The 13,939-nt window shown below is 37.8% G+C and overlaps 2 protein-coding genes across 7 annotated transcripts in view; one reads left to right on the top strand and one right to left on the bottom strand.

The window, feature by feature from the left end:
* The window catches only part of ZBTB25 (zinc finger and BTB domain containing 25), a 34,489-nt gene extending 22,117 nt beyond the window's left edge, over window positions 1-12,372 (top strand). Inside the window, exons 4-7 of one of the 6 annotated variants that reach the window (XM_061429124.1) lie at window positions 6-40; window positions 5,168-5,213; window positions 6,976-7,035; window positions 9,634-9,722. In XM_061429124.1, coding sequence (XP_061285108.1) covers window positions 6-40; window positions 5,168-5,213; window positions 6,976-7,028 — 134 coding nt within the window. In that variant the 3' untranslated portion in view covers window positions 7,029-7,035; window positions 9,634-9,722. Of the gene's footprint in view, window positions 1-5; window positions 41-1,260; window positions 2,593-4,413; window positions 6,540-6,975; window positions 7,036-9,633 lie in introns of those variants that run through there. The other 5 variants (XR_009738775.1, XM_061429127.1, XM_061429125.1 and 2 more) reach the window with 5 other exon arrangements.
* On the bottom strand, window positions 9,597-11,694 carry AKAP5 (A-kinase anchoring protein 5). Its single transcript, XM_061429130.1, has one exon. The coding sequence runs from the start codon at window positions 11,692-11,694 to the stop codon at window positions 10,408-10,410; it is 1,287 nt and encodes a 428-aa protein (XP_061285114.1). The 3' UTR covers window positions 9,597-10,407.
* Window positions 12,373-13,939: the final 1,567 nt, after the last annotated feature.

Raw genomic sequence — 13,939 nt, 5'->3', positions numbered from 1 at the left:
TACAGCAGTGTCTGCCAAATGTTGTCTTCCTAGTGTTGAGGTAAGTAGTCTCTGTATCAGGTAACATTTTGGATGTGTGATGCAAAAATGCATCAGTGGGTCCAATTCTTGTCAGCAATAATCTGTGTTAATAGAAAAGTTGTGTCCTCATCAAGTGCTTGTCAGCTGGTATCTCTGGAAAGGTAGTATCTAGTAATTTCCTGGAAGTTTCTTGCTTTGCTCCTTTCTCTCTTCCCTTTTTACTATCCCTCCAGTAGTGGAATCTGCAACAGCGATTTTTAGCCAGGATGTATTAATTGGGGTTCTCCAGAGAAACAGAACCACACTGTGCGAGTATGTGTATGTGTCTGTGTTTGTGAGAGAGGGAGAAAGGGAGAGAACGAGATTGACTGGTTGATTATAAATAATTGGCTTATGCAAATATGGAGGCCAAGTCCCAAGATCTGCAGGTGGCAGGCTGGAGACCCAGGGAGCGGGTGAGGTAGTTCCAGTCCAAACTTTGCAGCTTGAGACTCATAAAGGCAGGAAAAGCCCACTGTCCCAGCTAATAGGCAGAAGTTCCATTATTCTCAGCAGGGTCAGCCTTTTTGTTCAGTTCAGGCCTTCAGTTGATTGTACGAGGGCTCCTCACATGAGAGAGGAAATCTTCACTCAGTCTACTAAGTTAAATGTTAACTCATTCAGAAACAGAGACACGCCCATAATAATGTTTGACCAAATTTCTGGGTATCCCGTGGCCATGTCAAGTTGACACATAAAGTTAATTATCACACTGGGTGATCCCCCCTCACCATGGTGACATTTAGCAGTGTGGAGATATTTGTCACAACCGGGTGGGCTAGAAGAAGGTTGCTGCTGGCATCTAGTGGGTAGATAAATCAGGGGTACTCTGAACATCCTACAGCACAGATTATAGCCCCCACAACAAAGAATTGTCCAGCCAAAATGTCAGTGGTGCCAAGAATTAAATTTCTATTTGTATTAACTTTATCCCATCTTTTCAAAGATAAAAATGTGATTATTAAAAATTGTAGATGTATTAAGCAACAGGACTGTCTAAAATCTACTCATATAATCTTTGAATTAAACAATTGTGTCCCTAATAAGTTCTCTGTGAAATTAAAATGTGATCATAAGTTGTAATTTGTATAAATATTTAATTTGGCCAAAAGGTGGCACCAGTGTACCTTTTAAAAGCCTTTCACATAGCTTTGACTAGGCTGATAAAGGTCCCTCTAGTCAAGGCTATGGTCTTTGCAGTGGTCATGTATGGATGTGAGAGTTGGACTATAAAGAAAGCTGAGCGCCGAAGAATTGATGCTTTTGAACTGTGGTGTTGGAGAAGACTCTTGAGAGTCCCTTGGACTGCAGGGAGATCCAACCAGTCCATCCTAAAGGAAATCAGCCCTGAATATTCATTGGGAGGACTGATGCTGAAGCTGAAACTCCAATACTTTGGCCACCTGATGCAAAGAACTGACTCATTGGAAAAGACTTTGATGCTGGGAAAGACAGAAGGCAGGAGAAGGGGACAACAGAGGATGAGATGGTTGGATGGCATCACTGACTCAATGGACATGAGTTTCAGCAAACTCCAGGAGATGGTGAAGGACAGGGAAGCCTGGTGTGCTGCATTCCATGGGGTCGCAAAGAGTCGGACATGACTGAGCGACTGAACTGAACTTTATGCTCAAATTTGGCATCACTATTTAATTCAAATTTATTTAGTACTTAGCTTCTTTGGGATTTTGTCTCACTTTATAGAGTCAAGATTAATGAGAAGCTTCCTAGCATTCCCTAATATATTAGGTACTGAAATATATTGACATCCTGCTTTGATCAAGATGCTCCCAATTTACCTGTATAGCAGCAGGTAACTTGAAAATATCATTTAGTATGCTTCTTATATCAATAATTTCTAAGGATGCTTGTAAGTCTTTAACATTAAGTGAAAGTGTTAGTTGCTGAGTCGTGTATGACTCTTTGCAATCCCATGGAATGCAGAATACCAGGCTCCTCTGTCCATAGAATCCTCTAGGCAAGAACACTGGAGTGGGTTGCCATTTCCTTCTCCAGGGGATCTTCCCAACCCAGGGATCAAACCCGGGTCTCCTGTATAGCAAGCAGATTCTTTACCATTAAGCCTTAGGCATTTTAGTCTCAATCACATTTGTTCCTTTAATCAGGCATCAAACTCAGTTTTTAGTGTTCTGATGGGTTAGTAGATAAATCCAGGGACATACGAGTAAATACTTCCTAGTTTCTTACCTTTTGTTTCTTTCCTTCATATGCACAGCCAGTGAGGTTAGCCTGTATATTATTTTCTGGAACTTACTTTATTTTCAACTGTGATTTAACAACTGACTTTCTAAGGGTGTTCTTTTTCCGTCTTCATTTGCTTCCTTCCAGCCAGTTTCATTCTCTGAGTAGGCTGAGACATTCTCTCATAGAGTTCTTGTGCCTTCCAGTGCTGAGTGAATGCAGGCTACCCTTTCCTCTCCACCGTTTCTGCTTGCAGTAGTGCTATTAATATTATCCTCGGGCTTTGTGCCTCATCACTAAATACTTCTCTTACATTTATTTTACAACTGATTAACCAGCTTGGACAATGAACCTGCTTCCTCCCAGACAAATTCTCTTCCAGTGTTTATTTATATAATGTTGAAATAAAAGATCTTCCTTTAAGCTGCTAGAAATCTTGGTGTCCTTTCATGTCAGAAATCTGAAGGAACAGCAGTGCTATGTGAGGGCTGCTCTGTACAGCAGTCCTGGCTCTCTTGGGAAGTGGAGGAGAAGCTTGTGCAAGAAGGAGGGCTTCGTCATCTGAAGTCACCTGTTGTATGATCTATGTTATTACTCAGTTTCGAGAAGGTTCATGTTAGATTCTTGCGGACCAAACAGGCCCTTGAGGAATGAGATCTTACGAATTTAGCTCTGCCACATTTTTCTGTAAGGGAAGCCATATGGTACTTAGTCCAAACCATATGTAGGTAAGTATCTAATTCTTAAAAAATAGTTTTTTTGATAACTGGCATTTGTACCAAGTGCCTTGTAGGGAGGAAAATCTAAAGAACCTATGGTGTAGTTCTTTAGGAAAAGGATACAACATTTGCAGAGATAAGAGAAAAGGTTTTGAAATGCAGACCAAAGGTTCCAGTGGAGTGCATCTCAAAAAGATTTTTTTACTGGACCAGTTCTCATTTCCCACACTGCCCTTCTTTTACATATGTGCACACAGTCCATGCTATGAGCTCAGTGGTACCTGTCATCTATCACAGCATTTCAAAATTTGGGAGGAAAGGCATATAAATGGAGAACACCTTTTTTAAATGCTGAACGTCTCCTGTTTCACTGTTAACCACAGTTTTTCAGATTTCTCCAGTTGATGGTTAGCTTCAGACCCACCATGTAGAGCCATGCAAATTATGCACAATAACACTAGGGGGCGCCACTCACCAAATGCCTACTTCTGGCGTTAGGCTTGCAGTTTGCCCAGCTGTGCGGTGCAGCCCTGTCTTTCCTTATCCTGATTTAAATGTTCAATTTAAGAAGCCCTTATTTTGAATTTCTGCAGCAAGTGACAGTTTTCACTTGTCTAGCCAGGAAATTATATTAAACTAAAATACACAGGTGGTATAAAGAACAATGAAGAAAAAATGAATACTCCCTAGGTGACTCAATCATGTGTTTGTTAAAATTTGTAGAACTGTGCACCTGTAGAACAGGGTGGATTTTACTGTATGTAAATTACACCTTAATGAAGAAAAGATTAAGACCACCCAGATAAATATAGAAAAGTCTTAAAGTTTAATGAGCCATAATGATTATCATTCACTATTAATCCTTCCATGGGTCAGAAGAAAAAAAAAAACAACAACCACCATCTAGACATTAAGAGTACAGAGAAAAACTCATGAAACTAAAAAGGTGATTCTGAAATTCACTCAAATCAGACAAATTACTGATGAGGCTGTGGCACATCTGGATAAAAGATCAAAAACTCAGGTGGAGTTTTTCACCTGAATTGAATTGTGAGTGACCAATTATTTTGGCATTTGGTGCATCTCAGCTTTACACAGAGGACAACTAGTCATTCTGATCAGGGAGATAGAAACATGAGTTTCAGTTGACCTGTTTAAAGGAGAGGTGATACTCTGTTTTTATACTACAAATGGCTGTTCCACATGGAACCTCTGCATTGTAGTTTATATATGAAGATATTTGATTGACTTGAGCATACACGCCTGTAGCTGCATTAGTCATGACTGTGACTGATCACAGATGTGGTCCAGAAGCCCGCTTGTCACTGTACTGACCAGACCTTCCTGTGACCTGCAGATACCATATGGATTTGGGATTCAAAGGTTTGAGTACAAGTATACAAATGACTGCACCTGCTTTTGTCACTCCTAGACGGAAGAAATGGCCATCCACTCCAGTATTCTTGCCAGGAAAAGTCTATGGATAGAAGAACCTGGTGGGCAATAGTCCATGGAGTTGCCAAGAATGGGATGTGACTGAGCATGCGCAAACATCTCTCAGGAGTACAAAATTGGAAGACCTGTTTTTTTGGCCACAGTTATAGCTGAGAAAAGTATAGGAAAAATTTAATCCCAGCCCCAAAATTGCACTGTCATAAAGATCAAGATAGAGCTTCCCAGGTGGTGCTAGTGGTAAAGAACCTGCCTACCAATGCAGGAGATGTAAGAGACGTGGGTTCAGTCCCTGGGTTGGGAAGATCCCCTGGAGAAGGACTTGGCAACCTACTCCAGTATGCTTGCCTGGAGAATCCCGATGGACAGAGGAGCCTGGCAGGCTACAGTCCATAGGGTTGCAAAGAGTTGGACATGACTGAAGTGACTTAGCATGCATGCAAAGATCAAGATAAGGCCAAAAGTCCTATTTGAGTCTAGCCATGAAACAAATTGTGAAGAAAGTGCATCTAGTCTTGTAAAATGCAGAAACTGCTAGACACTGCTACCATTGCTGTTACGATAAGTTAGAGACAGGTTTAAGTTTAGGAGTTTTCCACCCTAGGAGGCATCCTCCCCTCACCTAGGTTTTTCTTAACTGTTTGTGATATCTGTGCCCAGCTTTGCTGAGGATTTTCTGTGAATGTATAGTGTGCTCATGTACAGATACATATCTACTCACTCTTTTTCCTAAGTTCAGAAACTTAGCCTCCAATGATCTCAAGCTTCAGGGAAAAAAAGGTATGTACTTCACAAAGTGATTGGGGGCTCCAGACTTAGCATAAAGGGCAGAATTGCCTGTGAGGACAAGTGTTGCAAAAGGTTATGTACTATTCTCTTAAATTAGAAAGATGTGACTTAATAAAAAATTTTAATTCCACAAAGCGTGAAATATTAAATACCGTATATACAGTGTACATTAACAAGACATTTTACTTCAGAACTAAGTTTAGTTTTAGGACTTTTAAGATGTTATCAACCTTAAATTGATCCCAAGGTTTGAAAAGCACATTCTTTCCTAGAGCCTAATTATTGTCATTGGTCTGTGCTTCAGAAAAACAGGGTTGTCAGTGTTTAGGGAAGAAAACTGGTGTCTTAGTAAACAGAACCTTTGAAACATCCAGCTTTAGCAGGCACCATCTGAATAAGCATTTTTTTGCATCAAGGTTGCTTAGTTATTTGGTAACCATATAGATTATTAACAATGTGTCAGTTAATACAGAAAATACAAGAACAGCAAGAGATGAAAGCAAGTGCACTTCTGTCAGGCTCATAGATGGCATCACAGTCAGAATTGCCCTTTAGGTGGAATTATTTCAGTGAAACTGAATTCAAGTTCAAGGTGTTTTCTTTCTCTTTGCTGGAGGTGGGCTCTTTTAGGCATGTCATCATAAAATCTGGCCAACACTCAGCAGAGCAAAACTTTTGGTGGTGCTAACTCAGTTTCCATCTGTGATCTTTATGGTTTTAGGAAATTAATGTACTATACCATGTTTCTCTTAAAAGACCTGGGTAAATAAACATGAACCAATATCACATTTATTTTATATTAATATTCAGTACATATTATTCAGATTAAAACTTTTTTACAGAGTATTATTTCTTTAATATTTGCATCTGATCCACAGTAATATAGTACTAATTTTAATGAGAAATACAAATTAGAACTTTTGCTTTCATAATAGCTCATCCAATTAACATTTTTACAGACAAAGAACTACTATAAATATGTAACATTGTGCAGGCTTTTTTCCTGCACCTGTTCACAAATCAGAAGGAATATCCTTTAAAACTACTTAGAAACCAAATGCTATCAAGCTGCCCCTGTACTTATATGACCATCTCCCCACACCTGACAACATGAATTCCTCTCTTTGGTCTCCCCCGCAGTGCATCACAGTGCTCGTCCCTGTGGCTCTTTCCTTAACCCTGGTCCCAGTTTCAGTTGCTGCTGTTTCCCAGGTTGGGCTTTTCAAGGGCAGAGAGCCTGTCCCCTTTATCAGTGTTTGGGATGTGTCATACCCAAAACATTGAATACATTGAATTCAACCTAAATTTAAGTAGTTGCTTTCTGTTAAATTTTTTGTTAACTAAGGATTACAAAAAAATCTTTTCAAAAATGTACCATAAAATGTACTATATACTGAAAATTCGAATTCTGTATACTAAGAAACTGTAAGTTACACAATAAAACATCACAGGAATTTGAACCTAAAGAACTCTAAACCTTAAATAAAGATCTTTAAAAATGCAGAAAGGGCAGACAGAGAAGTCCACCCCTAATGTATTGAGTATCAGGTGAAATTAAAAAGCAGACTTCACACATCTGAATAAAGTTGACATTAAGAGGATCTCTTCAAACAATAGGATTCTGAAATCTAACAGTTACGTTAAAAATTCTGCTGTAAACTGTCCCCCCCTCAAATTAATTCTTAAACTATAAAAAATAAGGCAACTTGAAGTTAGAAACTTACGGATGAAGTTAACTCTGGATTTTTTGCAGAAGCCAGATTGGACTGGTGCCCTCTCACAATCTGTATTTCTAAAAGCCTTTAGCAGGAAGGTGAGTCACGCATACTGGTGAAATAACGTATTCTCTCAGAAATACATCAATCGAGTGTCTAAGACTTCACTAAATAGTAGACCAATTAAGATCACAAACTTCGTGCTGTCAAATAGATTATCTTCAAAGAAAATTATGCAGACAGTTTTTCTGAAGAACTCTATTTGTGCCACATGCTTATTGTTCTTTGAGGTGGAGGAGGTGGAAGGGAACCTAATTTCTACTTGAATGTTCTTTTGTTTCCTGCTGCCTTTACTTAAATGTTACCAGGGACTATTTTTATACCCTATAAAGTACTTTGAGAAAATGCTAAGTGGCTAGTGCTACACAAAATAGAGAAACTGAATCCCAGCTAATTGATGAATGTTCATTAAAAGCAGCATTTATACCACAGCAAATTTAAAGGAAAATTAATGTTATTAAATTGCATTTTAAGTGATATTTTAATACTATCAAGTGGATGTGAATTGAATAAGAACCTATTTACATTCACTTCATGTCTTACATATAAGGTCAAATTGCTTAAAATAAAAAATATTTTATGAGAGACTCCTAAGTCATCTGATTCTTGATTATTTCTATAAGAGCAAAACAATTTAGATCATCTTAGAATTCACAGTAGTAGAATTTGGCCATGTAGCAGAATAATCAGATTGAGACCAGTGCATTTCTGGATTCCTTTTTCAAACTGGAATCCTACTTACTTAATTCACCAGATATTCTCAATAGAAAAGATGGAGGAGAAACCATTTAAGAATGAATGCAAATAAAGTACACATTTCATCACAAAAACACTCAATTATAATACATTCTAACCAAATATGTATCACACCACAAAGGGAAGAAAAACAGCAGAAACCTAGGACTACTTAGTCTTAGAAAATATTCATTACACATATTTATCTCACATGTTTTTAAAACTCCCAAATAAATATACCTAAACATTTGAAAATATTTTCAATAACTGGTAAGTGCTATACTTTTTGCTCATTCATGAGAAATTACTAAAAACTTACAATCAAGTATATTGGCTTGAGCCATCCTTGCAGTAAATGAAGGCAGGATTCTTCAAAACTCTGTAAAACGCACCAACTTTAGTCAGTTTTTTTAAAAAAATTGCTCACTTTTAAATATGTAGTTGCTGGTAGCTGTCCAAGTCCATTAGCACCACATATAGTGAATTAAAAAGTATTTTTAGGGAGGATGACTTAGCAGTCTTTTGTTTAAGAGTTATATAATTAAAAGAAATTGATTTCTTGGGTCATGTTTTGAAAGATCCACTTTTCATCTTGCTAAATTGAAGGACTGGTAGTTTCCTTCCCTGTGCTCCCTCCCCGCAAGATTATAAGCATGAAGGGAGGAAAATCTGGGGAAATACTTTTACACTTCAACAAACAATCTTGCTAATAATATCCATTATCTGGTTTAGTTCCAAAGTCACATTCTTCTGCCAGAGGTCTCAATAGGTACTTAAAGGAAGAAACTAGATTCTAAGGGACAAATTAGCACATACTTTCTGTATGCAATCCATAAATAATGCAGGAAGTCACCAGATCGTTTTAAATCATCTAATATACATTCTTTTCTTTAAGAACATACGAATACCTTTAACAAGTACCTTACAACTCAAGTGAAAGTTCTTAGCTATTTCATCTACTTTCAGAGTGACACTGTCACTCAGTAGGGGACTGTACAATGTGAACCCTGACCTGTGAGGTAGGGAAGTGTATTGCAGTCTTATGGCTATTTCACACAAGGAAAGGCTGAAACAATTACTTTTTAAAAAAATATGGCAATCACTGAGATCGATGATTTAAATAACTAAATAAAACACTAGCCCTTCTTGCTATATTAAGTTCATTTTTTTGTGTAAGGGATTAGCTGGACTAAGTACTGATGAAAAAGTAAATTTTCAATATTCATGTAAAATGTTTACTAGTGTCTCTCAACACATAGGCACAATGAAAGAATACTACCATTTAAAATATGTACTTTAGTAATAACTTTCTACTTTCTATTCAGCTATGTATTTGGCTCATTCTTGAGCAAGCATGAGTAATATTTTCATTAAATTATTGTGATTTCCTAATAAATCACAATCCAACCAGTCCATGTTAGAGGAAATCAGTCCTGAATATTCATTGGAAGGACTGATGTTGAAGCTGAAACTCCAATACTTTGGCCACCTGATGCGAAGAGCTGACTCATTTGAAAAGACCCTGATGCTGGGAAAGATTGAGGGCAGGAGGAGAAGGGGACAACAGAGGATGAGATGGTTAGATGGCATCACCAACTCAGGTTGGTGATGGATAGGGAGGCCTGGCGTGCTGAGTCCATGGGGTCGCAAAGAATCGGACGCGACCGAGCAACTGAACTGAATTGATTGTGATTTCCTAGGACTTTACTGCCAGGTTGGCTTTGAATCCACTCTCCCCTCTTCAAGGAGAGATTGATGAATATAGTCTCCAGAGATTAAATCTTGCAGGATGAATCCTGTGTCACCTGTGATCTCTTGTTACTTGGGAAGTTTGTCTTCTCCTGGATGGAAAATAACATTCCACTTTTTGTTTTTGTTGTTGCTTTTTTTTTTTTTTTTAGGTTTTCAGCAGGTGGTCTTGCACAAGTGGATTTACACAGGTCTTTCTGGGGTAGAAGAAAGATGGAGAGGGAAAATGCACTCCCTGTATCCACACCTTTGCACTTGGTAATTACTTGCCTGTTTGAAGTAGTTTGTGAATGGCTTTTGTAAGGAACTTGAGCAAGACTAGAAAACCACTCATGTTTAATCAAACTATATACATATATATTTTGGTTTGCAGTATTGTTTTGAGGTAAGGCTACTGCCTAGGAGTGTAAGTCCTAGGCAGTAGTCTTACTACTATAAATCACACATTCACAAAAACAGTTCACCATATTCATCATTTCAAATAACATAAAAGTGCACTGTAAAAAAAAAGTTGTTGAAAACAGAATGCGATATTAACCTATACACAGTGTTGAACTATCAAAAGGAAACCAGGCTTTGTGACATCAGAGGACATGAAAGAGCTTATGGCATACTGCAAGTATTCATTAAATGTATCTTCTCCCAAGCACTCTAATCTCCAGAAACCATTTTAGCAACTCCCCTGATGTCACTTTTCATTGCAATTTGTACTGACTTCCTCCAATCCAGAAATGGCTGCATTTCAGTGGTAGGGAGGGTTTTATAACTTGATTCATTCTTTAGCACTTGACTTCTAGGTTGGAATTGTGTTGGGTTAAATTCCAGATGCTAAATCTCTCATTTGTTGCTGAAAAAAGAAATGCCACGAATATGTAAAATAATTAACTATTAAGCTTTTGTTTTTCCTTCCCATGATCTAAAAATTGTCACTGTAGACGATTGTTTATTGTATTATCATCAGAGGCCATTTCATTAACAAGCTGTTCTATAGACAACTGGATAGCATTCTTGACAAGAGAAGAAGCTGTTTCTATTAAGAGTGTTTCATATTGTTCCGAAGTTCTACCCTCAAAACCACTGTCATTAGCAAAAACCCCTACTTGCTCATTTTCAATTGAAATTAAGAATGGCTTAGGGACATTTTTAGATTTCTTAACATCAAATTCACTGATTTCAGTGTCTGTGATAATAATAGCAATTGGCTCCATTCTTTTGCTTTCTTCTGGTTTAGGTTTTTCTGCAGTGATCTCATTTTCTTGAAAATCCAATTCCTGGCTCAATTCAGTATCTTTTGGCTTACTCTCCTCAACAACAATCTCTCTACTTTCATGCTCCTTCCAATCTGGTCCCCTTTCTAGGACACCATTTCTGGCTTCTTCCAGAATTTGTTGATCTGGGACTGCAGATGAGGGAGGAACTTCAGAACCCACTGGGAGCTCCTGTTCTGTGTCCGAAGCTTCCAATGGGCTCACGTGCTGAGGTTGAATGCTTTGTTTTTCCTCAAGCATTTCAGTATCTTTTTCAAGGATTAGAGTTCCTGTTTGAATAGCAGAATGACCCATATCTAACTCAAGTTCTACTGAAATCACTTTCTCTCCAGGAGAAGTTATGCTGTTGTTCACATTTGATTCACAGACCTCATCGTCCCCTTTCTGTGAGACATCTTCCCTTACATCCTGGGGCGACTTGCTCTTTGTTGCCTGGTCATCTGATTGGGTCTGAGTTTTTGTAACCAGATTTTCAGCCTCTTGGACTTTGACACTGCGGTCTGAGTCTTCTATGATTTTGGAGTGATTACTTCTTTTCTCTCCTTTTGAGAATTTTATGCAGGGAATCTTGAGTCTGGATTTTGCCTTTTTCTTAGAAGGATTAGCATCCTCAGCATTGATTTCAGATTGCAGTTTAGCCTTAAAGGGCTTTTGCTGCTTTGAAGACTCTGACCTTTTCCTGCGTGTTACAAGGCGTTTGATTGAGTCCCAGGCCCCGCCAGGGCGCTGTGGCTGATCAGAAGCTCGTGCTTCTGGAGGACACTTCTTTGCTGCATCAGCAGCTTTAGAGCTGGCTTCGGGCTTCATTGCTTTGGCTGCTTTTTTTCTTCTCTTGAAGCAGAGCATCGATGCTTTTTCCTCCTGCCTCTCATCCTGAGGTCTAACTTCTGCTGATCTCGTCTCATCCTTGCTTTCTACTTGTATTTCAGAAACTGTGATCTCCATTTTCACATTACACTTTTCTTCCTCTAGAAAACTATATCGTCTCTTCCTTAGCAGTCTATTATGACAAAAAAGTGGGCAAAAATATCACACTGAGTAAAATTTCTTCCAGATGTAATCATTCCTTTCGTCTTACTCCATATGGTCATTTTAGGTGGTTTCTCCAGTTATACAAATGCCTACATTCTCTATTGTAATTTCGCTAATTTCTTCATGAAAGCCCTTTTACTGGATAGATTTTTGTTTTATTTAAGGAGCAACCTGATAAGAGAAAAGAGGGATATTTTATTTCACCATCAGTCTATTGTTTTCTATAGAGACTATTTCAGTTGAATGCATATGATTCTACCTGGCATATTTCCCACATACTAATTTACTGAAATGACTGGAGAATAAAAGTTGGGGTTTATTTTTGCCCTATCCAAAATACTTCATTGTGTATTTATTTTACTCTTTTTTGTTGTTGTTGTTAAAACTTCATTTTGGATTACTCTGTAGATCTGTTATTATTTTATCAATTCTGGAGTTGTGCTGTTTCTATGAATTGTTTATGTAATTCTCTGAATTGCAAATTAAGAAACAAAAATCACCATCACCACCAAAAACAATGAAGAGCAGGGTGATAAGCAAGCTAATGTAATTTTTTATTACATGCAATAAAGAGTTCTGAAGTTGCAAAGATCTTAGAGATTATTTGAGATTATTCAAATCAAGCCAGGTGAAAAAACTGAACTCCAGTGTGGGCAGCTGGCCTGTTGAAGGTCTCAGTTAGATGAAGTCAGAGCCAGAGTTAGAACTGAAGACTTTGACTCTCTAATGTTCTTTCCAGTATACCATAAGGTTTCTGTTCTAAAAATGTATGTTCCATGAAGGAGGTGCTACTTTTCATACATGCTCGTGGGAAATTTAACATTACTGTCATTCTCTACTTGTAAATTTGTTTGTATAATTTTAACATTTTTTTCTAAGTATCTGCTGTTCAAACATTTTCTATAATGAGCACATAGTTGAAGGTCAGAGTGAATGATGATAAAACAGTTGACATTTATTGAGCAATTCCTATGTATTAGGAAGTGCTAAGCACTTTTATATACATCTCTAATCCTCCCACATTAGAGGAGGTGGTGCTATCACCATCTACAGATGAAGAAATCTAGGCCTAGATAGGTTAAGTAACTTGCTCTAGATTATACGGCTAGTTGATAACAGAGCTCAGATTCAACCCAAGATTGCCTGTTTTCAAAGCTTGTCCTCTGAAACTGGGCTTTAAGAGTTTCATCAGAAAAATGAATTGTTTGGAGATCCTAATCTGCACTAGACTCACTAGTCAAAAAATTTTAAAACTGCTTAATGGTCATGTAACCATAATGTAACCCATCGACTCATAACTGAACCAAGACTCAGAATGAGTTCTTGCTATTTTAAAATCAAGCTTTTGAAATTCTTTGTATTTTATTATCTTGGCTCTGGAACTAATCTGAAAGCCAAAAATAAGTTGATAAGATATGCAATTGGCAAACTAATTAGTGACATAAATATAAAGGTATATTTTAAAATCAATCCACAGAGTGGTATGAGGGTACCAATGAACAGAGATGTGAGGTGGTCACCTAACAAAAATCCTATGAATTTTAGATGGATGTCCTAAAATAAGCAAAGGGACTCTTTCTTTGTACTGTTTTTTGTTTGTTTTTTAATGTAAATCCTTCACTGTTGAAGGTTTATTTGGGTAGCCCTTGATTCCATGAACCATAGAAGGAACTGGAACTCTGAAAATCAGTTCATCATCTAAGTAAATATCCTCTTAGGTTGAGTCTTATATACTCCATTCCTCTGACAGAAAGATAGTCATCCTACAACAATGACGAAACTAAAATATGAACATTTTTACAATGTCCCTCCTCATATGCTTCCAAACACAAGAACCACAGCTGATTATAGCTCTTTAAATCCCCTCCCTTCTTGTGAATTCTCAGCGCCTGAGAGTTTTTATTAACCAGAGGATGTAGAGCCAATAGAAATATCGAAATTAGACCATGTTTAGAAATGTATCATTTGAAATTATCCTAGATTGCCCAAAGACAACTACTTGAGAAGCTCACTTGAATGTATATCAGATGAAGAAATACAACAAATATCCAAATAAAACCTAACTGAAATGGGGAAGGTGCAGGGCAGCGACACTAAAACTTTGCATAACACTAAGCTGCAACTGATTCGTCCTTAACCTGCGCAGATGGTTTTATCG

Source organism: Bos javanicus, chromosome 10 (assembly GCF_032452875.1).
Source record: "Bos javanicus breed banteng chromosome 10, ARS-OSU_banteng_1.0, whole genome shotgun sequence".
NCBI lineage: Eukaryota > Metazoa > Chordata > Mammalia > Artiodactyla > Bovidae > Bos > Bos javanicus.
Note: the sequence above shows the minus strand (reverse complement) of the source record. Positions and strands in the feature narration are given on the sequence as shown.